The 26,789-nt window shown below is 34.8% G+C and overlaps 1 protein-coding gene and 1 non-coding gene across 4 annotated transcripts in view; one reads left to right on the top strand and one right to left on the bottom strand.

The window, feature by feature from the left end:
• MINDY2 (MINDY lysine 48 deubiquitinase 2) overlaps positions 1 to 26,789 on the top strand; it is a 77,252-nt gene that overhangs the window by 43,545 nt on the left and 6,918 nt on the right. For 2 of the 3 annotated variants that reach the window (XM_055537819.1, XM_055537821.1), the window contains exons 5-8: positions 2,633 to 2,735; positions 10,270 to 10,412; positions 22,136 to 22,309; positions 25,374 to 25,592. In XM_055537819.1, coding sequence (XP_055393794.1) covers positions 2,633 to 2,735; positions 10,270 to 10,412; positions 22,136 to 22,309; positions 25,374 to 25,592 — 639 coding nt within the window. The remainder of the gene's footprint in view (positions 1 to 2,632; positions 2,736 to 10,269; positions 10,413 to 22,135; positions 22,310 to 25,373; positions 25,593 to 26,789) is intronic. The other variant, XM_055537820.1, reaches the window with a different exon arrangement.
• LOC129622221 (U6 spliceosomal RNA) lies at positions 22,684 to 22,790 on the bottom strand. Its single transcript, XR_008699892.1, has one exon. It is a non-coding gene; the product is annotated as a U6 spliceosomal RNA (small nuclear RNA).

Genomic DNA, 26,789 nt, shown 5'->3' with positions numbered 1-26,789 from the left:
TGTCTATGCTGCTTTCTCAGGCTTTCCTTGTTTTCTATGAACCTGACTATCCATTCTTTTTATGTACTAATGAAATTTATAAAACTTGACCTAATGCTGTTATAAAGCCAAGTTTCAACAAATTTATAAGGATTTAAAATAAACAAAGTTTAAAATAGTCTCTGACCACAATGTAATTAATCTAGAAATCAGTAGAGAAAATCAGTAGAGACTGTTTGAGTCAAAAACTCATAATGAAACAAAGTGTATTTTAAACTACACAGCAGCTAAATCTTTATCAAAATTTGTGAGATTTAGCTAAAACAGTTTTTAAAGCCCTAAAAGTCATATATTAAGGAATAGTAAAAGACTGAAAATCAATGAGCTATATATCTATCTTAAGAGCAAAAGTATTAAAATAGAAAGTATATAATAAAGAAGACTAGCAAAGCTAAAATTCTTCAAAACAGGCTTGAAGAAACACTTCAAAAAATGGATACCCAAATGACCAGTGAACATATGAACTAGTCATCAGGGCAATGCAAATTAAAGTCAAAATACACACATCAGAATGACTAACATTTAGAAGTCTGACAATACTAAATGTTGGAGAAGATATGCAATATAGAGAATTTTCATTCCATGCTAATGATAATATAAACTGACTACCTCCTTTGGAAAGCAGTTGGGAGTTATCTAGTAAAGTTGAGGATAAGACTCGGGAATTTGACAAGGCAAATTTGCTAGAGAAAATGTAGATTTGTGAAACAGGATAAATGTACAAAGAACGTTCATAGCAGTGTTATTTGTCATCACCCCAAACTGAAAGCAACTTGAATATCCATCAAAAGATGAATGAATAACTGTTACATTCATACTATGGAATGCTATAGTACAATGAAAACAAAGAACAGCTTCTTATCACTATATACGATTACTTGGTATATTATATATTTGCTAAACCATCTATTTTATTCACTGCTTAGTCTTCAGTTTCTCTGATAGCACCTGGTACATAGTAGTACATAAAAGACATCCAAATGAGTTAATTGATAAAATACTAATTAATGTAGAGATTCTGCCTATGAAGAGTTGAAATCTTTGTATTGTTCATCACTAGTCTATAGAAGTACAACTGATTTTTATATATTGATCATGTATTATTCTAGGTGTATTTTTGTGGATTTCTTAGGATTGAAAATTCAGTACTTTGGAAAGACTTAATGAAGTTGAATACTAAAGATAGTTGCTGTAATTAGTAAAGATGTTCCAAAAAATAATGAAAATCTAAAGAGATTATACTCTCAAACTGCTTCTTAAGGGCCTAGGTTTTCATTTTAAATAAATTAAAACTGGAAGGCATATTCTTGTGTTGTTTATATAGAATCATAGCCAAAAGATCCACTTTCAAAGAAACAGCCTTATTTTGGCTCTGCGTCAGAAGGTTGACAAGTGGATACCGTTGTGTTTTAAGTTAACGTGAAATGTTTAAGATATGTATATAACATTTTCCACAGTTCTCTGCTTTAACTTATTCAATTAACTTATCTTCAGCCAACCATTAGTACACTTGCATGATTAAGAGGCTTTTACCACCCTTAAATTTTGCAGAAATAGAGGAAATAAATTATAGCCTAAAGAAGTTGTTCTCAAACTTTGCTATACAGCAAAGGAATGAAAACTTAGATACAGCAGTGGAATGAAAACTTAGATACTTGAAAAACAACTTGAGTCTCGAAATCTTTTAACTTTTTAAAACACTGTTTAAAAACCACTATTCTTACTGTTACTTGTGCAAATCTGTCAGTTCTTGGTGGTATTCAAGAAGATCATTTGGATATGGAAAGAAAATATTGCCCCTGTTATTTTTTATTTCATTATATAAATTTATGTTAATATATTAATTAAGTACATGTAAATAACTTACAAATATATTTTAGGAATGGGAGTGAAATCAAAGTAAGTTGTTTAGACAGCAGAAATCTGTTTTTCTTCAGTAGTCAGAGCAAAGTATAATGGAAGGAGAGTAGCGATGCCCAGTTTTATTGTTCTGTACTTTAAAACTTTGAATTTATTTTTCTGCTGTACCTCCACAAACAAAATAAGAATCATGAGGCAAATAGTTTCCCTTAAGAATGTATATTAACTTTCCTTTAAGGAAGTAACATTAGTTATGTTTACTTGTATCTCCAGTATACTTTGCTAGGAACTAATAAAATGGGAAAGCCTTATTAACCCATAAATTAACATCTTTTAGATTTGCCTTGCTTTAAATACAAAACATTTGTTTTTTCAATTAAAAAAATGGGATTTTCTTAATTCTCTTCCTGAAATAGATTACTTTTAAAATTTGAATCACTTAAATACATCTTTACAATCTTTAGAAATAAAGTTGTATATAATAATTCCATTTTATAATTTTTTGCATAATTGAAATATAGCTAAGCAGTATTTTTCATACTGTGCTATAGTGAGCTATAAACAAATTTGAAAACTGTTGGGTGTTGATTTTAGTGATGATTTTTTTTCATCAGTAATATTTTTTAATTTAGTATTTTATTAGAATAAAACCCTCAAGAGTGATGTAAGTTTTTTTGTAACTGTTTTTATAATAACTTTATCATGATTAGTGAGACAGTCATTTGTTTTCTAGATTGATGACATTGTAAAAGCTGTTGGTAACTGCAGCTACAACCAGCTAGTGGAGAAGATCATCTCTTGTAAGCAGTCAGAAAATAGTGAGCTGGTTAGTGAAGGTGGGTGAGTGCTGCTAATACCTGACTTATTCTTGGCAGAATAACTTGTCTTATAATTTAATATCTTTTAAATGTCTTAAATACAACTTCTAAAAATAAAAGTGATGCTACCTGTGGGAATTAAAAGAAGTAATTATTTTAAAAAAAGAAGTAATTATTCATAAAGGTGCCAGTGAAAGGTTTTTCCTAGAACGCTTTTTACTTGCCTTGTAAAATCAGGCCTGGATTCTAATAAAAGTCTTTGGAATCACTTGCTGTCTTTGATATGACCAATTACCAGGGGTTACTGATAATTGCTCTTTTAAAAAAGGGTTATTATTTGGGAGTACTGAGGGAACTTTATAATTCATCCTGAACACTGAGTGAGATGTGTGTTATGGTACTCATGTTCATTTTAGTAGAGCTCTGCCCTATATTTCAGTACAATATAGTATGTTAAAGTTCTGTTCTGGATCAGAGTACACTTTTGATCATTAGTTTTCCTAATTCTTAACTAAAAGTAAGTATTGTTAAATTCATCAATATAGAAATGGTTTCTTTTTTCTTTTTTAAAAACTGTGTTCCAGTCAGTGAAGGGAAGAGCATATTTGAAACCAAAATGCTGTCAGGAACCATAGCATTTGGCATAATTTCCCCAACACCCACTTCAGTTTTTCATAAATATACACAAATACTAAGTCTCCTATTCTTGGGTTGAAGGATTAACAGAAGAAAGAGAAATAGTGAAAAGTAGGTGATAAGCTTCATCTTTCTGTCTCAGACACAGTTCTTTCACATGAAGTATAATAAAAATCTATTATAATCACTGCATGTTAAAAAATTAAAGCCAAGTGACTACAAGAGTACCTAAGAAGATATGTAAGTGAATCTCAAACTATATTGGTTAATAAGAACCCAACTAATTATTTGCCGGGGTCCAGCCCCGGCTGATCCAGGGTATTCGAAGGAGAGACGGCATAGGCGAGGGTCAGGAAACAACTGCTTAATTACACGTTAATTAAGGATACAAAGAGTAATAGAATGAGGATAGCTCAGTAGGAAAATTCAGTGGAGAAAAGAGGCTGAGTAGCTTGGTTTACGCGGGAGACCAATAAAACTTCAAGACAAGAAGTCTGCACCACTTACGTAGGCCGCAGGCGTCCTTCCGTTCTCCCGAAGGAGAGGAGACACTGAGGCCTCCCCGGTCGGATCTTAGAAGCCCAGGCATAATTAGCAAGCATGGTGGGTTCCGCGCTCCAGATGGAGACTCAGCCAGAATTTGGGAGAGAGAGCGACATGGGGAGACCAAGTTTTGGTGAACAAGGCCCGCACTTTATTTTCCAAAGTAGTTTTTATATCTTAAGTTATGCACAGAGGATAATGGGGGAAGGGGTGGAATCATGCAAGGACAGCAGTTCCTGGTTCTAATCGAAGCCAGGCTTTCAAACTTATCATATGCAAAAGTTCAGGTGATTGACATCATCTTCTGGCCAGGAGGCCTGTTAACATTTTAAGAAACTTATTTTTCTCTAAAGGTGATTATTCCAGAGTCAGGCACCAGCCTCCAAAAAAGCTTTGGACAAAGCTGCATTTTACATTTCTATACACCCATTATATCAATCAATACACTGCCAAGGACACAGTAGGTAAGGAGTATGGAGACTTAGCAGCAAACATTGGCCCAACAAGTGAAAAACCCTTCACCAATACAATTTCTAATCAATCTTTTAACTACTCAAAGGAATCTGTGTTTAGGCAGTTTAGAACATCTCCTGCCTCTCACAGTTGGGAGGCTCTGAACAATCACATGTGGCCGGAAAAACCTATTCAGGCAGGCTAGAGGATTTCCAAAGGAGTTTGTAGGTTAAACACTGTCACACCCAGGAATTATTAACTGGAGCTGTAAGCTAATTCTTTTTTCAGAGAGAGGTAGTGGGGGACAGCCCCCCGTAAAGTCAGAGGTGTAGGTGAAAGCACAAAGCAGAAAGTAGGCAGACTCTGGTTTGGGGGTAGATGCTCGAGAATTTCCAGGGGGACTCCTGAGGCTCGATCCCGCCTTTGCGTATGCCGAGCCTCCTTCCTCATGACCTTTGTCATGGGCGGAGTTCCTCACGCTGGCTCCCGGCAGTGATAGAATTCCTGTTGAGCTATTCCAGATCCTGAAAGATGATGCTGTGGAAAGTGCTGCACTCAATATGCAATATGCACTCAATATGCAATATGCCGGCTCCCGGCAATTATTGCTAAATTATCTAGGCATAAATATTCAGGGATATTGATGATTGATTTGTGTGACACCTCTTTCACTACAGCCTAAGGCAGCAAAGTTTAAATTTTAAGAGAGAGAGGAGCAAGAAAAGTTGTCACAAAAAATGTCTTCCCTTAGTTAACAAAATTCCACTCACTAGAAGATTCCATTCTTTATCCATGCTCTGTAAATATTCTTAGAAAGCAGGCTACAAAGAAATTATCTCTCTGTGGATTCCTACTTTCTCAGTAACTTTCAGTATGTTATTCAATAATATTTGAGAGAACAATTGGATCTAGAAAGTGTTAACAGATAAAATGATAGCCAATAAGTGATATTTGGACGAATATATTTATGAGGTAAGAAACTATAGGAAACACTATTAACGGCATTTTCACCAAGTGAGGCTGCATTGTAACATGGGTACCACTTATTACACTTGCAGAATGAACAGCAACTGAAAAACAGTCCCTTCATCACTAAAGTGGTTTTACAACTATTTATTATTATTATTTCTCTAGCATTGATTTCTGGGATATTGAAAAAGGTAGCTAATTTGTATAATATTGATAACTTGAGAAGAACATCTTGGTAAAAACAAGAAGGAATCTTCCTCTTTAGTGGTACAGAATTTCCAGGTAATATATACCAAGCTGATTAATTCCTTGATATATAAATTTTGTAATGGTGAAATTGTGCTTATCAGATTTCCATTTCAAAGAAAAATTATATATGGAATTCAGTACAATTAAAAAGCTCAACTAGTTTTTTGTTTATAAGAAATTACAAATATGTAGTCTGATTGAAATAAGTATTCAATCCCAATGGCTGCATGTATAAAGTCACTATGACATCAGTAATGAAATGAAAGACCACGATGGACCTTTTTACTTATTTAATGTAGCAATTAGCTTTTTTCCATTTTCTTCACCATATTTTCTTGGGTATGTTATTCAGCTGAAGAAGTCTGCTTTCTTTTTCTATTTAGCCTTACAACTGTAACTTTCCTTCTGAATCATAAAATATCCCAAAATGTTTTATTATTTCTAATCCTGTATTAAAAATTATTGAACTTTGGCCTTAGATGGTAACTGCTTATTTTTTTTAAATTCAAAAGTTTCATTTCCATAAGGTGCAGAATACAAGAAATGCTTTTACTATCATTCTTTTTTGATGAAAAAGAAATATTATTTAGCGATTGGTCAAATAGAATTAGACATTCTTTCAACTTCTTTCGGAAAATATTTGTTTTCTTCTGATGGCAGTATCTCGTAAGTAAAAGTACAGAACTTTTCGTGTACATAGAATATTTGTTATTTGCTGCCTCTTTTGGATGTTAATATTTTTTTGATTCAAGTTATAATGATGGGTTGTAGCATGGCAGCAAAAATCAGCAAGGCAAAAACTAGCTCAGAGTTTGTCATTAATTCCAGGTGCTCTCTCAGGAATAATTTCTTTAACAACTGTTTCTAGATTTAAAAAAAAAAAAAAGCCTAAAAGAAATTTTTCTAGCATAGTCATTTAGTCAAGTACCTATTGAACCTTTATTATGTGCCATAAACACTGAAGGTTATAGTTTGAGTTCATATTATTTTTGATTAAATAATATTGATTTCCTTTTGTTTTTCTTTCTCTTTCATTTTGAAAAAACTCCAACCCATGAAGTTGGAAGAGCACAATGAATATGTGCGTATGTACATACATATATATGTTTCATCTAAATTCACAAATTACTAATGTATTCAAGTTTTACTTTCTTTCTGTATTCACACACACACACACAATTTCTTCCCTAAATCATGTAATAATTAATTGCAAATATTATAAAACTATCCATTAACTCCCCAGTATTTGTCTTCTAAGAACAAAGAATATTCCTCTGTAATCACAATACAGTTATCTCAGGAAATTTAGCATTGATACACTACCAGTATCTAACATACTATTTATTTTCAAAATTCCCCAGTTATCCCAATAATGCCCCTTATAACTTTTAAGATTTTTCAATATAGGCTTCAATCAGGTATCATTTAATTATCATACCAACTTAGTCTCCTGTAATTTAGAACAGATCTCTATCTATTTTTCTTTTTGGTCTTTTGTGGTATTTACTTTTCTTTATAATCCAGCCTAATTGTTTTATAAAATAGTCCTCAATTTTGATTCATTTGATTGTTTCCTAAGTAGACTTGTGTTAAATATTTTCAGTGGGGTTACCACATAGGTGACATTGTGTCTTTCCTAGTGCCTCAAATCGAGTGGCACATCATGTCTGGCTATCCCATTGTTGGTGATGTTCAAATTTAATTAAGGTGATATTTACCAGATTTTTTTATTGGAAAGATGCCCTTTGCCATTTGTAATTAATAAATAATTGCTGATATTATGCTTTGAAACTCCATAATTTGTTTAGTTATGAAAAGTTAAAACTAGATTAAGCTTTTGAATATGTCACTGTTTATAAGTTGGTAGAAGAATTAGGAAACATTTATCTAAATCTAAATTAAGCTATGCTCTGTGGTTCAGGGAGAAATAAAGTTCAGTTTACATTTATAATGCAATAAATTTGCATTTATAATGCAGTAAATTTTTTAACTTAATACCAGTTAAGTTCCAATGTTCACCTTGCCATAACTAGTTTTATGTCCTTAAGCAAATTGCTTCTTCTCTCTGAATCCATGTCCTGATCGCTAGAAACAAATAGCTGAGAAAGACTATTCTAGGGTTAAATTTTGGAATTTCATATATGAAAGTAATGTTGTGCTATAGCTCCACTGAATTTTGGTATCTTTTTGAAACGGTTTTATAGAGAGAATGTTGTGTGAGTGTGGTATGGAAGGGACATTTAGAAACATCTTTCTGAAAGAAGTGTTTAATTACGTGGATATTCCAACAGCAATGGTATTTCTCAGAGATATAATACTTACATTATAAATGTTAGATAATAGTAAGTGCTTTAGTATATGACTAATACGTTTCACTCAGTAACTTAGTACTTAGCAAAGTAATGATAATAATTAAGGGGAATCTTATTTCTAAATGTATAAAACCCAAGAAGTTGCAGATGTGCTATAAGTTTCCTTCGGCTGTGGCTTTCTGTATAACTTTTTGCACTTCCCCTCCTACCTTACCAATTCCTTGGAATAACATGGTATAATGATTACTTTTTACAACCAGTTTGTAGCTGGAAGTGCTATGGTTTGACGCTGAAAGTGAGGGATGGGCCCTGTCAACTATAAATTGACACTTGCCTGTCAACTACAAATTGGCACTTGCTGAGAGCATTTGCCAGCAAGTGAAGAACAACAACAAGGGCATTTGCCATCTGTCTGTGCTGCTGCAGCTGCTGACCTTTGACACTTCCTGAAGGGAATTCAGTGTGGAGAGTGAGGCACTCTGTGCTCCAGGGAAACTGGTGTAACAGGTCTTTAGATAGTAAGATATTTTCAGGAATGATTTCATGATCCCAATCTTTGCATCTCCTCATATCTAGAAAAGCACTAAATCCCTTCATGGTGACATCAGCTCCTTGTGACTAGCAGAAAACCTTTTGTAAAATGAGTGCTTGATTGCATTGAACTCCCCCTTCACCAAAATCTTATTACCTTCCTCCACTAGCTCTTTGGACCAGTCGCTCAGAGCTATCTGAGGTGCTGTCTCTTGGGCTGCAGTCCTCATTTTGCCCCAAATAAAACTTAACTCAAAATTCTAAAAAGTAAATAAAAGTAAGGGATGATAAGGGAGTGGAATAAACCTATATTATACAGCTGCCTCTGGCCCTACCAAGTTTCTACCAACTTTTTTTTTCAATTTTTTATTGAGGTGTCAGTTTCTTAACACAGATTCATGTTTACACCCTATATCTGCACTTCCCTGCTCACTTATAAAACTTTTTAGAGCGTTCTCTTCCCCTCCATTCCTTTTTAAAGAAAGGGAGCAAAGAAGAAAGGAAGAAAAAGAAGGAAAGAGAGAAATACAGGCTTTTAAAATATTTATACAATTGACTTTTATTATTACTGAAAGTTATGTCCTGTAAAGTTGCTGTGAACACTGAATTAGCCAATACCAAACCACTACTCTCAATCAAAACAGAAGATTAGGTAGCTGTGAGCTTCTGGTCACATTTTCATCAGCTTGTCAAGAGATAACCTTGTTTTTTGTGTGTGTTTCTGTTTAGAGACACCTCTGTTGACTCATAAACATTAAACTCATAGCCGAGAGCCCTGTAACTCTTGCCTGACTGAAGCTGTAAAAAATATGTATTGTCTTCATAAGGCACATCACAACCTTTGTGTGCTTAGGAACACTAACTTCAACATTATACTTAGGAAGCATTTTACACATTAAAAATCACCCCAAAAAGCACAAAAATTTCACAAAATGTGAAAAGTGTGGCATTAAATAGAACATGAAAATGACACTTCTTCACAGTATGAGAGCTGAAACAAGAAGGCATAGTGTTGCTTATTTTGTCTTCAGTGGGGAATGTGCATATTGGGTAACTCAATTTTTTTGATATTTTGTACATACTTAGGAATGCAATAAGTATTTATTTTTGGAGTTATAAATTTTAGATAGACAAATTTGCAGATATGAACCCATGTGAATAATGAGGATCAACTGTACATACATATCTTTTAAATTAAACCCCAGAAAGCTTCTTTGTATTTCATTATGTTTGAAAAGAAAAGAGATTATTTCTATTTCTGATCTTAATATATCTATATAATGAGTGGCATATGTTGAAGAATAGGATAAAAATGTAATTGGTTACCCCACTGTTTTCTGTTAGGTTTTATGCCTACTTTTAGTTTTAAAGCAAGAATTGAACAGTTTGTGAATTGAAAATTATCTGAGATCTTTGTCAAAATCTTAAGCAACTCAGTTTCTTGAAGCTGCTTTTAATTTCTAAATACCTGTCCTTTGGGGAAGTGGTTGTTAACATACAACTTTTGCTCCTACCCACTTTTTAAATTGCTAACCCTTGCCTTCTCATTTGTTATATTGGGTTTTAGTTTTATTGTGTCTCTTTCTTTTATTGAAACTCTTTGCAAAAGTAGGTGTGGTATAAGTAAATGCATTTATTAATAAAAAGAATTTCAGATAATTATTTCTTTAGCCTGGAAATGTCAGATACATCTTCCATAGCAGAATAAGAAAGAAGAATCTCCAGTTTGGCACCATCATGTTATAATAGAAAAGTTTTATTTTGATTGGCCTTTCTTCATACTTAGAACACAGTGTAAATAGAAAAACTTTTAAATTTTGAAATTATTCTTCCATTTAATATTATGCATTGGTTCCTAGGCTTTGTAGCTGAGCAGTTTCTAAATAACACAGCCACTCAACTGACATACCATGGATTATGTGAACTAACTTCAACGGTTCAGGAAGGAGAACTTTGTGTTTTCTTTCGGAATAATCATTTTAGCACCATGACCAAATACAAGGTATGATATAGAAATAGCTATTGTTACTCTGAACTAAAGGAGCTTGATTTAGAGGTGTCTTATGATCTGCTTCAAAATAAAAAAAAAATTAGCATGATATTCTTTAACCATCAAATTACAAGGTAATTATTAATTCTTTAGAGTGGAAATCAGTTTTTTGTATTTATGTAGGTCTCAATTCCCTTTGCACAGATTATTGCATTAAAATGTATGTATTTTCTTTCTAAGGAAAAAGAAGATAAACCCTAGAGATAGAACTAGGATGACTGCTGATGATGGATATTTACATTTGAGATCTAAAGGACTTTAGAGGAAAGAATCAAGATTTGTTTGCATGATAGTGTTTTCTATTATTATAGTTATCAGTGTGACTTTAAATTCTTTTTATTGTGCCATTTATGGCTTTGCCAAAAAGAACTTACTGATTCATCTCTCTTGTTATCTCCTCAGCTGTTCCATTTTTAGAGCTGCCATTTAATTCAGGAGTTTATCAACTTATCTCTAGACTTCTGTGGCAGAATATTGCTCTGATCATGTCAATAATATAGCAAAAATGTTCAGTAGAACGCAGTTCCTAGAGGATAAAAATGCAAGATATTTTCTACTGTCCCCTTGTGCCAACACTTTGCTTCAGCCATAATGATCTGTCTACTCATTAATAACCCTTCATCCCCTTATACACTTTATGTTTTCCCATTTATGCACTTTTATTGCCATTTCTTACTCGTTAATCCCTTTGTTTACATTCTCACCCCCCTTTTCTTTAGAAGATTTATTGATTTTTTAAAGATTCAATACTTTGTTTATTTATATTTTAGCTGTCCTGAGTCTTTGTTGCTGCACATGGGCCTTCTTTAGTTACAGCGAGCAGGGGCTACTCTCTGGTTGTGGTGCTCAGGCTTCTCTTGGCAGTGCCTTCTCTTGTTGCTGAGCACAGGCTCCAGAGCGCCATCTCAGTAGTTGTGGTGCATGGGCGTAAGTTGCTCCGCAGCATGTAGGATCTTCCCGAACCACGGATCAAATCCGTGACCCTGCATTTACAGGTTGATTCTTTACAACTGAACCACCAAGGAAGCCCCCATTCTCACCCGGTTTTGCCTATCCAGTTTTCACCTATTGTTTAAGAAGCATTTCAAATACTAACTCTTCGGTAAGCTACTTCTTTTCTCCTTAAACCAGTGGTTCTCAACCCAGATTGTATACTAGAACTGCCTAGCATACAGTTTTAAGGGAGCTCTTAAAAAAATCCCAATGCCCAGATCCCAGCATGATCTCAATTAAATCAGAATCTGTAGAGGTGGGACTTGCTGCTGCAGCTGCTGCTAAGTCGCTTCAGTCATGTCCGACTCTGTGCGACCCCATAGACGGTTGAGTATTTTTAAAAACGCTTTCCAAGTGATTTTTTTTTAAAGTTTTAAAAATTTATTTTTGGTTGTGCTGGGTCTTCATTGCTGCCCATGGGCTTTCTTTAGTTGTAGCGAGTGGTGGCTACTCTTCCTTGTGGTCATGGGCTTCTCATTGCAGTGGTTTCTCTTGTTGCAGACCATAAGCTCTATGTGCTCAGGCTTCAGTAGTTGTAGTGCATGGGCTCAGTAGTTGCGGCATGCAGCCTCAGTAGTTGAGGTGTGAAGGCTTACTGAAGTCAAGAATCTGACTTCATGTTTCCTTCAACACATTAATCAGTGAACTGTAAAAAGCAGTATAAAATAATTATTTGTTTGCTTATATAGGAATAGCTTGTATAGTCCTAGCTTTCTTACTCTGCTGTTTGTTATAGCAAGGGTTTATTTGTATTATTGCCATATTTAAGCTAGATATGTGATAGGTATGGACCCAGATTTATCCATATTCCTCAGAAATCTAAGGCCAAAGAACTACAAAATCAGAATTATTGCTACATAATAAATACTGCTAGGTCATCTTGGTTTATTTTACCTTATCTCCTCAAGTCCACATTTTGTTCATTCATTTAATCAAATATCTTTTGGGCATGATTATGACCGAGTGCTCAGCTAAGTACCAGGACTGCAGCCTGAGCAAGGCAGCTCCTGATTTGGCAAGGGAAACACGTTAAATAATTGCACAAGTAGTTATCATTTCTACTGAGATTTACTCTGTAAAGGCTGCATACGACATGCTGTGAGTACTTTTATTAGACTTATAACCTATTTGAGAATGTCAGGAAAAAGGGGGGTTGCCATTAACTAAGCAGATGGAGCATGTGTGCAATGCCCTGAGGAGGGAAATAACCTAACTTTGTAAGGAGTTCAAAGAAGGCCTATGTGACTAAAGCATAGAAAATAGGAGGCATGATGTAAGGCTCAAGAAATAGATACCAGATCTTATAGAGTTCTCAGTTAAAAGGAAAAATAGGGAATTCCCTGGTGGTCCAGTGGTTGGGACTTGGCACTTTCACTGCCAGGGCCTGGATTCAATCCCTGGTTGGGGAACTAAGATCCTATAAGCCACAGTTCAGTTCAGTTGCTCAGTCATGTCTGACTCTTTGCCGACGCCATGGACTGCAGCTCACTAGGCTTCCTTGTCCATCACCAACTCCCAGAGCGTGCTCAAACTCATGTCCATCAAGTCGGTGATGCCATCCAAAAAGAAAAGGAGAAGTAGACCTTGGTCTCCTAATGGCCTAATGATTCCTTTTGTTCTTTCTTTCTCTCTTTTTTCCTTTTGCTTATTAGCAGGGGTGAGATAGTTCAGTTGAGAAAACAAGGTCTCTGGTGTCGTTGGTGATTGTTTAACAACTTCCCAAAATTGAACTTTAGATGTTACCTTTTTTTTTTTTTAAATCAAGGCCATACCCCTGACCTATAGGTCCTTTAAATGTCATCTAGGTATTTGCAGTTTTCCTATGTGGTTGGAGAGAGTGTCCCTCTCCTAAAACTCATTGTACATTAGGTCTGTTTCTGGATTGAATATGCATTTCTGTGAGATAATGGTAGCTGAGGGAATGTGTGCATCCTGCTATTTCTCTACTTCTAAGTTTTCTCAGTGAACCTTATTTCATGGCTGAACAGTATATCAGAAGTGATGATACACCTGCCCCTTATATAACATTAACACATTATTGACTGAAAACCTATTAATGCCATAGGCATTCGTTTCTGCAAAAATCCCCTTGTCAATAATGTGTTGAGATGCTTTGGACTTCAAGGCAAGAGTGGACATGTATTTAGTTAGACTATTGTAGGAAGGCAAGTAAGAGATTGTAATGACTTGAACTAAGATTGTAAAGAAATAGAGAGTAGACAGATTCCATAGACATTTAAGAGATATAGTCAACCAGATTTGGTGATTAAGATGGATAGAAATTATTTCAAGCATTTTTTCTGACCACAGTGGTATAAATCTAAAAATCAGCCAAAGAAAGAAAAATGAGGGGAAAAAATTACATGGAGGCTAAACAATATGCTACTAAAAAACCAGTGAGTAACAATGAAATGAAAAAAGGAAATTACAAAACACCTTGAGACAAATGACAATGAAAACAACTTACAAAATCTATGGGATGCAGCAAAAGCAGTTCTAAGAAGGAATTTTATAGTAATACAGGCTTCCTCAAAAACAAGAAAAATCTCAGACTACTGAACCTTCCACCTAAGAGAAGTAGAAGAAGAACAAATAAAATCTGAAGTCAGCAGAAGGAATAAAATAATAGTGATCAAAGAGGAAATAAAACAGAAATTTTAAAAAATAGAAAAAAAATCAGTGAAACCAAGAGCTGATTGTTTGAAAGTATAAACAGCAAAATTGACACCTCTAGCCAGGCTCACCAAGAAGAAAAGAGAGAAGACCAAAATAAAATAAGAAATGAAGGAGGAAAAATAACATCCAATATTGTAGAAATTTTAAAAACTCATAAATTCTGTGAATATATGCCAACAAACCTAGAAAAAAATGGATGCTGCTGCTGCTGCTGCTAAGTCACTTCAGTTGTGTCTGACTCTGTGTGACCCCATAGACGGCAGCCACCAGGCTCCCCCATCCCTGGGATTCTCCAGGCAAGAATATTGGAGTGGGTTGCCATTTCCTTCTCCAATGCATGAAAGTGAAAAGTGAAAGTGAAGTCACTCAGTCGTGTCTGACTTCTAGCGACGCCATGGACTGCAGCCCACCAGGGTCCTCCATCCATGGGATTTTCCAGGCAAGAGTACTGGAGTGGGGTGCCATTGCCTTCTGCGAGAAAAAAAATGGATAAGTTTCTGTAAACAAGTTTGTCAAAACTGAGTCAAAATGAAACAGATAATTTGAAAAGAATGATCACTAGAAATGAAGTAGAATCTATAATCAAATAAACAAACAAACCCCCAAACCAAAAACTCCTGGCAAACAAAAGTCCAGGACCAGATGGCTTTACTGGAGAATTCTACCAAACATACAAAGAAAAACTTATCCCTCTCAAAGTATTCCAAAATATTGAAGAGGAAGAAACACTACCAAAGTCATACTGTGAAACCACCTCTGATAGCAAAACCAGACGAAGATACCACAAAAAAAGAAAATTACAGGCCAGTATCTTTGATGAATATAGTTGCAGAAATTCTCAATGAAATATTAGCAAACTGTATCCAACTATACATAAAAAGGATTATATGCCATAATCAAGTTGTATTCATTCCAGAATTGCAAGGATGGTTCAAGATATGCAAGTCAATCGAGATGACAGCCATCTGATCATCTAAATAGGTGCAGAGAAAGCATTTGATAAAATTCAACACACATTCATGATAAAAACTATCACTAGGAGCTTACCTGGTGGCTCAGTGGTAAAAAAATCTGCCTGCCTATGTAGAAAATATAGGTTCGATCCCTGATCTGGGAAGATCCCACTTGCTGTGGAACAGCTAAGACCAAGCAACACAACTGTTGAGCCTGTCCTCTAGAACCTGGGAACCAGAACTGCCGAGCCCACATATCACAGCTACTGAAGAGAAGCCCATGCACTGTAACAAACAGTAGCCCCTGCTTGCCACAACTGGAGAAAAACCTGCGTAGCAACAAAGATCTAGGACAGCCAAAAATAAATAAATAAAATTATTTTTAAAAAAATCTCAACAAAGTGAGTATAGAGGAAACATATCTCAACATAATAAAAGTCATTTTTGACAAACCCATAGCCAATATAGTACTCAATGGTGACAAGCTGAAAACTTTCCTGCTGAATTCAGGAACAAAGCAAGGATGCCTGCTCTCATCACTTCTATTCAACATAGTATTGGAAGTTCTAGCCACAGCAAACAGATAAGAAAAGTAAATAAATGGTATCCAAATTGGAAGGAAAGAGGTAAAACTGTCATCCTATGCAGATGACATGATTCTTTATACAGAAAACCCTGAAGCCTCCACACAAAAACTATTAGATCTAATAAATAAGTTCAGTAAGGTAGTAGGATACCATATTAATATACAGAAATGTGTTGAATTTCTTTAAACCAACAAGTATCAGAAATATTTTTTTAAAAGTCCTGTTCAAAATTTTATTGAGAAACCCCTCCAAACAAACCAACCTAGAAATAAACCTAACCAAGAAAGTGAAAGTCCTGTATACTGAGAACTATAAAACATTGGTAAAGCAAATTGAAGCCAATTCAAAGAAATGGAAAGATATCCTGTGCTCTTGGATGGAAGAATTCATATTATTGTAATGGACATACTACCCAAAGCAATCTACAGATTTAATGCAATCCCTTTCAAATAACCCATGACATTTTCTGCAGAATTAGAACAAACATTCCTAAAATTTTTTTAGGACCACAAAAGACTCAGAATTGCCAAAGCAACCCTGAAGAAAAAGAACAACTGTAGGCATTAATCCTCCCAGACTTTAGAATACCACAAAGCTACAGTCATCAAAAAGCATGGGGGGCGGGGGGAAGCATCGAATTGGCACAAAAACAGATATATGGATCCAGTAGGACAAGATAAAGAACCCACGAATAAACTCACACACCTATGGTCAATTACTCTTCAACAAAGGAAACAAGAATAGACAATGGAGAAAAGGCAGTTTTTTTAGGAAGCAGTGTTGGGAAGGTCGGACAGATGGCATGTAAATCAATAAAGTTAGAATATTCCCTCACACCATATACAAAAATAAACTCAGAATGACTTAAAGACTTAAATGTTAGACATGACATCATAAAACTCCTATGCCACCAAATTGGGACAACCTTGAAAAAATGGACAAGTTTTTATAAACCTACTGCTTGCTAAAACTGAGTAAGAAGAAACATACTTTGAACAGACTGATCACTAGAAGTAAAACAGAATCTGTTTAAAAAAAAAAAAATTTTTTTTTAAACAATGACAACACCAAAAAACTCCCCAGAAGCCCAGACTAGATAGTTTTACTGAAGAATTCCACCAAACATACAAAGAACTTATCTTTCTCAAACTATTCCAGAAGACTGAAGAGGAGGGAACATTACCAAATTCATTCTACGAGGCCATTACCTAGAAGAACACATAGGCAAAATATTCTCTGATAAATCACAGCAGTATTTTCTTAGATCAGTCTCCCAAGGCAAAAGAAATAAAAGCAAAGATAAACAAATGGAACCTAATCAAATTTAAAAGCTTTTGCACAGTGTAGGAAGTCAACAACTAAAAGGCAACCCACTGAATGGGAGAAAACATTTGCAAATGTTGTGTCATATAAGGGGTTAATTTCCAAAACATACAAAGAACTCATACAACTCAATTTAAAAAAAATAGCCCAATCAAAAATTAGCAGAAGACCTAAATAGACATTTCTCCACAAAGACATGGCCAACAGGCATATGAAAAGATGCTCAAAACTGCTAATTATTAGGGAAGTGCAAATGAAAACCACAATGAGATATTACTCACACTGGTCAGAATGGCCATCATCAAAAAGTTTACAAATAATAAATGCTAGAGAGGGTGTGGAGAAAAGGGTAAACTGTGGGTGGGAAAGTAAATTGGTGTAGCTACTATGGAGTATGAAGATCAGTATGAAGATCTTATGTATGAAGATCTATGTATGAAAATCTTATGTACTGAAGATCTCAGTATGAAGAGCCCTCAAAAAACTAAGAATAGAACTACCATATGATCCAACAATTCCACTCCTGGGTGTGTATCCAGGAAAGACGAAAACCCTAGTTGAAAAAGGTACATGCACCCCTGTGTTCAAAGCAGCACTATTTATAATAGCCAAGACATGAAGCAGTGTAAGTGTACATCAACAGATAAACAGATAAGGAAGATGAGAAAGGATAGACATTTTCATAGGTGAAAGGGATTGACCTTTGATTTAAAAAAAAGACCTCTTCATCATAAAGAAGGGAAAGAATAGACTATGAGTATGACTATAGGTTCCTCTGCCTTTTCTAAATCCAGCTTGTATATCTGGAAGTTCTCGGTATACTGCTAAAGCCTAGCTTGAAGGATTTTGAGCATTACCTTGCTAGCATATGACATGAGTGCAATTGTATGGTAGTTTGGACATTCTTTGAGGGATCAAAGTGCCAGTATTCATTGGATCATAGAGAAAGCAAAGGAATTCCAAAAATACATCTACTTCTGCTTCATTGACTATACTAAAGCCTTTGACTGTGTGGATCACAAAAAATAATGAAAAATTCTTAAAGAGGTGGGAATACCAGACCACCTTACCTGTCTCCTGAGAAACCTATATGCAGGACAGAAAGCAACAGTTAGAACCTTACATGGAACAACTGTCCAAAACTGGGAAAGAAGTATGTCAAGGTTGTATATTGTCACCCTGCTTATTTCACTTATATACAAAGTACATCATGCAAAATGTCAGGCTGGTTGACTCATAAGCTGGAATCAAGATTGCTGGAAGAAATATCAACAACATCAGATATGCAGGTGTTACCACCCTAGTGACAGAAAGCGAAGAGCTAAAAAACCTCTTAATGAGGGTGAAAGATGAGAGTGAAAAAGCAGGGTTAAAACTCAACATTCAGAAAACTTAAGATCATGGCATCCGGTCCCATCACTTCATGGCAAATAGATGGGGAAAAAATGGAAACAGTGACATTTTCTTTTCCTGGGCTCCAGATTCACTATGGATGGTGACTGCAGCCATGAAATTAAAAGACACTTGCTCCTTGGAAGAAAAGCACTGACATCACTTTGCCAACAAAGGTCCGTATAGTCAAAGCTATGGTTTTTCCAGTAGTCACATATACATGTGAGAGCTGAACCATAAAGAAGGCTGCACACTGAAGAATTGATCCTATGGTGCTGGAGAAGACTTGTGAGAGTCCCTTGGACTACAAGGTCAAATCAGTCAATCCTAAAGGAAATCAACCCTGAATATTCATTGGAAGCACTGATGCTGAAGTTGAAGCTCCAATATTTGGCCACCTGAATGCGAAGAGCTGATTCATTGGAAAAGACCCTGATGCTGGGAAAAATTGAAGGCAGGAAGAGAAGGGGGCGACAGAGGATGAGATGGCTGGATGGCATCACCAACTTAATGGACTTGAGTTTGAGTGAACTCTGGGAGATAGTGAAGGACAGGGAAGTCTGTGGTGCTGTAGTTCATGGGTTTGCAAAGAGTCAGATACGACTGAGCGACTGAACAACAAATGGCTACAGGTAGGTTTATAGATTTGATGGCAGGAAATAGAGAAAGTTATTGTTTCAATACTTCTATTTTTTATAATGTGGAAGGCAAGATCATTTACTGAGCAGGAAAAGGAAGGTTTCTAACATTTCACTTTTGAAGGACCGTGAGATTTTTAGGGCCATTTGCATTTTTATTTAATGATCACTTTATTTTGTATCTTCCTGCTTCTGTAAACTCTTTGGAACACCTAGAGTAGAAACACAGTTCACTCCATGGAATTCTAGATATACTTGCAACAAAAAATAAATTTAATATCTGGATAGAATATTTTCTCAACACTGTTTAGATAAATGGTATCTATAACTAGGGACCTATAATAATAATAAACTACCAGTCTATAATAAATAGGCAGTCAGTCAAAAGTATCTGTAAGTGTATTATTCCATTAATGGGGCTTATTTTTACTGTGATTTGTAGAAAAGATTTTTATGCTTTCTGGTACCCATATCATTATCTCATTTAATTTTCACAACTCCCCTGTGAGGAGTGGATATTATTATTCCCACTTTACATCGGAGACACCAGGCTTTAAATAATTCAAATCCAACCTAGTTAACCAGAACTAGCAGTGCTTTCCTCTGTACTTTAAAGGCTGGAATTACTTAACTTTTGTATTACAGTATTATTAGATTTTCTTCTGTTTTGCCAATTTACAAAATGTGATGGCTTTATGTATATTGTTAATACAAATAATATATACTCTGTATGAAATTATTAGAGTATTTTACATAGAATAGATTTTTGTTCAGTCTTTAATAGTTAAAATTGCCCATTTAAAAAATTATCTAATATATTTTCACATAATAAAATGTACATTTTATATATTAATAATCTATGAATTTAATAATATATGTATTTTGTATTTTTTGATGAATTTAATATTTTAGAGACTGGTGAGTGAGATTTAGGAAAAAGATTTAAGGTTAGGGAAGCAAACTTTGGCTAGACAATATAACAGCAGTGCTGGAATACAAAAGCAAAAAATTTTTTTTTTCCTTTTTAGCCATACCACATGGTTTGCGGGATCTTAGTTCCCAAACCAGGGATTGAACTCAGGCCACAATAGTGAAACATTGCTTCCTAACCGCTGGACGGCCAGGGAGTTCCCAAGAAATATTCTTAGTGATGATCTAATTGTAGACTGTCAGGAACAAATGAACCTAAAGCATTCAGTACAGCATGGATACATGCTTTGCTATTTTACACTGCAGTTATGTCAAGGAACTGTTAAGTAATAACCAGCATTATTGTCAATGAACCAATTATAGACTTTTTTGATAAATGTCAACATCTAAAAGAGGAAGAAATTGAGGCTGGTGTCCATAAGAAGATAGATTAGATATGCAAGAAATGACTACCCTTTTAATTAAAACTTTTAAATATTCATGTGCTATGGATAGTAATAGCTTTCATAAAAACCCTCCTAGAATTTAGCTTTCCTAAAGAGTCATTTGGAGAAAAATTATTGATAAGATTATAGTTCCTTCCCAACAAACAGCCAACCTACCTAGAATAAATTGTAAAACATATATTGTATAATATGTTGAAATGCATTGTGATAAGTATTAAACAAAAGGGTCAGACTTGTTCCGTGGAAAATAAGTTTTTACTCAAATTTTCCTAGAACAGGTAGACCCCAACTGGGTATTAAAAATATGTTAGGTCAAGCTTGAAATGTATTAGTAGAGATAAGTAAGTAAACAGACAATGATAATTCAGTGTATGAAGTGCTGTAATAGTGTTAAGTCCAGAATTCTGTGGAATCACAGAAAAGGAGGAACTAATACCAGAGTAAGGTGGGATCATTACTATCCATGATATGAATCCTCAATCACTTAGCATAGTGCTGAGTGTATGGCAGGCACTCAATATTTGATAAATTGGAACATATCTGATTTTTAAAAAAATGATCCTGGACTTAATTTTTGCTTAAAATAGTATCTTTAAACTTTATACCAAAATGCTTTTCTTTATAAATACTTTTCATGTTGCTGTAGACATTTCAGTGACCTTATAAATTAATCAATGTCTACAGCTGATTTCTTGAATGTAACTGCTACTAGACAATAGGAAGGACTGTACTCTAGGAAGAGCTGTGTCTCACAGTGCTGGACACATAGTAAATGTTCAAGAGTAACTACTTAGTTTTTTTTTTAAAGCTTCAGAATTTATTCAGTAATTTTGCTACATGTACCACAAGTCTTTAAAGGAATTTCTTATTATTAATTATTAAGATTGTATATAAGTGAAAACTTGAAAAGTATGATTCTTGTGCAATTATAAACACTATATTAACCAGTGGGAACTCTAAATAATTGAAAGTCTTGTCCTTGGCAAATCTGAAGAAAAAATTGCTTACAAGCATTATACTAGGGACCCTTAACATATGATTGGAATTAGAACTGATGCATATGAACAGTTAGAGATCAATGCTAAATTCTATAATAATGACTATAAATACATTATGAATACATTGATTCAATAAATATTAGACTCCAGCTTTATGATACAGCCTACAGTAGGCCAAGAGATAGACTATATAGTCTGGAGAACAAGGAGGAAAACATAATCATTGCATAGTATGATTCAGTGCTACAATAAAAAAAGTACAAAGTACCACTGGTGTATGAATTAAGAGCAGCAAATTGATATGGATTGGATTAGTGATATAGGCTTAATTTTTCTTAAGAAATACGCAATATTATATAATTTTTTTGTACTATGTCTTGTTATTTGATGTATTTTTTAGGGACTTATTGTCTAGTATTTTTGTATTTTGTGAAAGGAGATTAAAAAACCCCAAGGGGCTGTTTATAAGTTATGAATTAGTTGAGATGCCAAGAGCTCCTAATTCTCATTATACTATGGTGTAGCAATTATAAACTATATTCAAAGTCAAGTGGATATAACTCATTGAGAAAGTTATCTACTTGGTCTACTATTTATTATGTCATACAGTAGGATGACATAACAGGAAATTAGTAGGAATAATTATATTTTAAACAGATTATAGAATTTCTTTTAAATTATAAATTTTTTAAACTAGTTTTAATCAACTTAACAGTCCTTTTTCTTATTTCTTATTAAGGGTCTACTATATTTGTTGGTAACAGACCAAGGATTTCTCACTGAAGAAAAAGTTGTTTGGGAAAGCCTACACAATGTTGATGGTGATGGAAATTTCTGTGACTCAGAATTTCATCTGCGGCCTCCTTCAGATCCTGAAACTGTATACAGAGGACAACAAGATCAGATAGATCAGGTAAATATGTTTTATCTTCATATAGTTTTATTGATAAATGCTCATTCCTTTCAAATATGAATTTAGTTATTCAGAATTTTGAACTAAAGATTTGTTAATTAATATATCAATACTTGTGAAATTCTATTACTTCCTAAATAGGGAAATGATTATTCTACATTAATTGTACACTTTGGTTCAGAAGGTCTGATTATATTTAACTGTGAAGGTCATGGTAAAGAGTTTGAATTTTATTCTAATTGTAGGAGGGAAGATATGTCAGATATTAAACATGGAAGTGACAATGATCTACTTTACCTTTTTTTAAAGTGAGGTAACATTAGTTTAAAACATTATATGTTTCATATGTACAACAGTATATTTCTACTTCTGTAAAAAATATGGAATGCTTCACAAATTTATATGTCATCCTTGCATAGGGGCCATGTTATTCTTCTCTGTGTCATTCCAATTTTAGTATATATGCTGCCAAAGGAAGCACTGCTTTACCTTTTTAAAAACCTGCTATGTGGCAAATGCATAGGAAGGACACTGGTGTAAGCAAAGTAGCAATTTGCTTAGCTTTAGTGGTAGAGACGAAGAGATGAGTACATATTTGAGATCTGTTTTGGTTAGTCAGAAAAAAGAACAGAGGGAGTCTTCAAGATTGCATGCGCTGGGTAAAGAGTAGGGGCTGTTCTAAGCCTTAGAATCCAAGGTAAGGAGGATAGACACTGTTACAGCGGGAGCTGCACTGCTGGGAGGATTCTTATTTAGAACTGAGATAGGTGAAATTTTTGCTTGTTGGTGGGTAGGCTTAGAGCCACAATTGTGTTTATTACTAGAAGTCTAACAGTGATGTGACATTTTCTTTAACTTAGGAAGAAATATGATTATGTTAAACAGTTGGCACATGTTTTGCTGGTAACAATTTAAGTGCATAGAGACTGTCTTCATTTAGCCAGTATTCACTGAGCAGTTGTATTGAACACTGTAACTAGGTCCTGGGGACACAAAGATAAATCATTCTGTCCTGTTCTCAGAGATTTGGCAGTCAGTTGGGGAGGCAGGTGTTTTACCAACTAATATATAAGTTCTGTAATGGCAGTTTGAATAGCAAGCTGTGAATGGACAAAAGAATATTTGATTCAAACAAATGCTAATCTTTCTAGGACTCTCAACTTTGCTTTGACAGCCATAGTAATCCATACTCATTTTCCTCCAGAAGGTATACAGGGGCATTTAAGAGAAATATACAAGATTTTTAAACCACTGTATATAAAAAATATTGGCACAGAGGGATTGTAGTAGAGCAGTAGATTGCCACAGTAATCTAGTCATAAGATCTTGAGAATATACGTCATGATATTGTTTGCAAAGTAACAAAGAAGGGGGTCTTTGCTGATGGTCCAGTGGCTAAGATTTCACGGTCCCAAGGCAGGGGGTCCAGGTTCAATCCCTGCTTAGGGGACTAGATCACACATGCTGCTACTAAGAGTTCACATGCCACAACTGAAAAATGATCCTGCATGTCAGATCAAAGATCCCATGTGCATCAACTAAAGATCTCCCTTGCCACAACTAGGACCCAGTGCAGCCAAATAAGTGAATAAATAAAAATACATATTTTTTTTAAAGTATCAAAGACTTGGCAAAGAGTGGAGTTTGAAGAATCGAGGAGAAAAATTTGAAGGACAATTTCTTGATGCCCCTAAGATGATTGATAGTATAAGGTGTTCACAGGCAACAACCTTTTACATATCTTCTGTGATTATATATAATTCTCTTACTTTGAGAGTGTGCTGGGGGAGGTGCACAGAATAGTCAAGTTTCATTCACTAATTCATAATAAAAGTGGATAACTTTTGAAATTAAAAGACGCTTACTCCTTGGAAGGAAAGTTATGACCAACCTAGATAGCATATTCAAAAGCAGAGACATTACTTTGCCAACAAAGGTTCATCTAGTCAAGGCTATGGTTTTTCCTGTGGTCATGTATGGATGTGAGAGTTGGACTGTGAAGAAGACTGAGCGCCGAAGAATTGATGCTTTTGAACTGTGGTGTTGGAGAAGACTCTTGAGAGTCCCTTGGACTGCAAGGAGATCCAACCAGTCCATTCTGAAGGAGATCAGCCCTGGGTGTTCTTTGGAAGGAATGATGCTAAAGCTGAAACTCCAGTACTTTGGCCACCTCATGTGAAGAGTTGACTCATCGGAAAAGACTCTGATGGTGGGAGGGATTGGGGGCAAGAGGAGAAGGGGACGACAGAGGATGAGATGGCTGGATGGCATCACTGACTCGATGGACGTGAGTCTCAGTGAACTCCGGGAATTGGTGATGGACAGGGAGGCCTGGCGTGCTGCGATTCATGGGGTCGCAAAGAGTCGGACATGACCGACCGACTGATCTAATCTGATCTGATAACTTTTGACCAAAGATGCATCACTTTATCTCATAGGAAATAATCTGAGTATGTGTATAGGAGGAGGAAGAGCATGATTAAGTAATTGAATATGATTGTTTGATGGACAGCTACGTTGGCTTTAAAAATTGTCTTTAGAAGACTAATAAATAATTTGGGTCTGTGTTTATTATTTTTTTAAAACAGAAGACTCTTATGACATTAAATAGAAAACAGATTATGATAGTTTCAGGAATTGGAAGATGTGTTTGAATCCGTATGTGAATATAGAAAAAACCAAGAGGAATTATATATTAATTGTTAACAGTAGTTGACTCTGACGATGATATGGTAATCTTAACTTTCCTATTTATGCTTTTTTATTTTGTATCAATTTTCTATAGACATGTGCTGCTCTCTTTTATAAGCTTTCTTGAATGCCTTATATACTGCTGCTAGAGAGAATTTTGAATGAATTTTTAAAATATTGATAACAATGGCAGTATTGCTGAAATTATACTATTTCTCAAACAGAAATAGTAAACTTTTATTTTTATATTTAACATCTAGTATGTTTTTAAAAATCCATTTTCATAGATTTGTAGATAAAATCTCTGTATTTATACACATGAGTTCTTGGGTAAAATCTCACAGCTAAAGATGGTTGTCATTTAATTTCTTAGGACTATCTTATGGCTTTATCTTTACAACAAGAACAGCAGAGCCAAGAGATCAATTGGGAACAAATACCTGAAGGAATCAGTGATTTGGAACTAGCAAAGAAACTCCAAGAAGAAGAGGATCGACGAGCTTCTCAATATTACCAGGAACAGGAACAAGCTGCAGCAGCTGCTGCTTCTGCTTCTGCTTCTGCTTCTGCTTCTGCTTCTACACAGGCCCCGGTAAAGACTAGTGTTCTGACTCAAATATAAGGATCATTTTAGCAATAAAGAAATGTGTGCTGAGATTAAAACTTTTAGGTTAGGTATTGACTCTGTTAGCATTTTAGCATCCATGGGTTTTATGACACAGTCCTAAGTTTGTGATTATCTTAATATATTTCTAATTTAGTTAAATTTATTTTTTTCTGAGGTTTTGATGGCAAGATTTTCTAAATTAAATTCTTAATAGCTTCATACAATATAAACCAATTTGAACAAATCTTTCCTATCAATTAGAAGGCAGTATGAGGTACTGCTGGAAAGAATGTGGACTTTGGAGCCAGATAAATGTGGATTTGCATTTTCTGCTTCTGTCTCCCCTTACTAGGTACACCATGGACAAAGTCCTCTACCTCTCTTAGCCTCGTTTTCCCTATTTGTAAAGTAGAAGATAATACTTAACTCCTAGGTTTGTGGTTAACAGCAAATAATGTTAGCACTTAATCCAGTGTCTAACATGTGCTGAGTATCCAACAAAGGTTATTAGCACCTTTCCACTTTCCCTTTTCCCAGTTAAATGTTGTAAGCACTGGAAATGTGACTAGGGTGTTTCTATTAGTTAAATCTCATTAAATGAGAAAAATATTCTCCTTCTTTTATGTTTAACAGTACCATGTTACAACTGTTCCTTTGATTTAGGTGTACTGGGAAGCATGATGTCTTTTAAGTTATGATGAAACTTTAAATGTAGAGGTCTCTATTAACATAGGTATAACATTTCTATTTCTAGCTCAAATATTGATTACTCCAAGCTTAAAAGTTGAAACCTACCATGTTATGGTTAGCTTTTCACTGAAGTTCTCTCATTTCACAGAATACACATTTCACACCGAGTCCTCAGGTTCTTTTTCCCTCCTTTTAAAATCTGTTTGTTATAGTATATGTAATAAAATCTTGGATAACTACTATAGTTTGCCTAAAAGGTGTCACTTTCTTTAACTTTCCCAAACTTTAACATAAATTGTCTTCAATTTGAGTCTTCAGGCAATATAATGCTACATGTTATTTATTGTTTATTTACTTACAATAATGGATACATTAATTATATCTATTCTGAATGATAGAGGCAATTATGCAGGTACCATATAACATTAAAAATTTATATACCAGTAGCCTTTTTTCCTGGAGAAGGCAATGGCACCCCACTCCAGTACTCTT

This window comes from Bubalus kerabau, chromosome 10, assembly GCF_029407905.1.
Source record: "Bubalus kerabau isolate K-KA32 ecotype Philippines breed swamp buffalo chromosome 10, PCC_UOA_SB_1v2, whole genome shotgun sequence".
Lineage (NCBI taxonomy): Eukaryota > Metazoa > Chordata > Mammalia > Artiodactyla > Bovidae > Bubalus > Bubalus kerabau.
The sequence above is the reverse complement of the archived record's forward strand: the minus strand, read 5'-3'. Positions and strand labels throughout refer to the sequence as shown.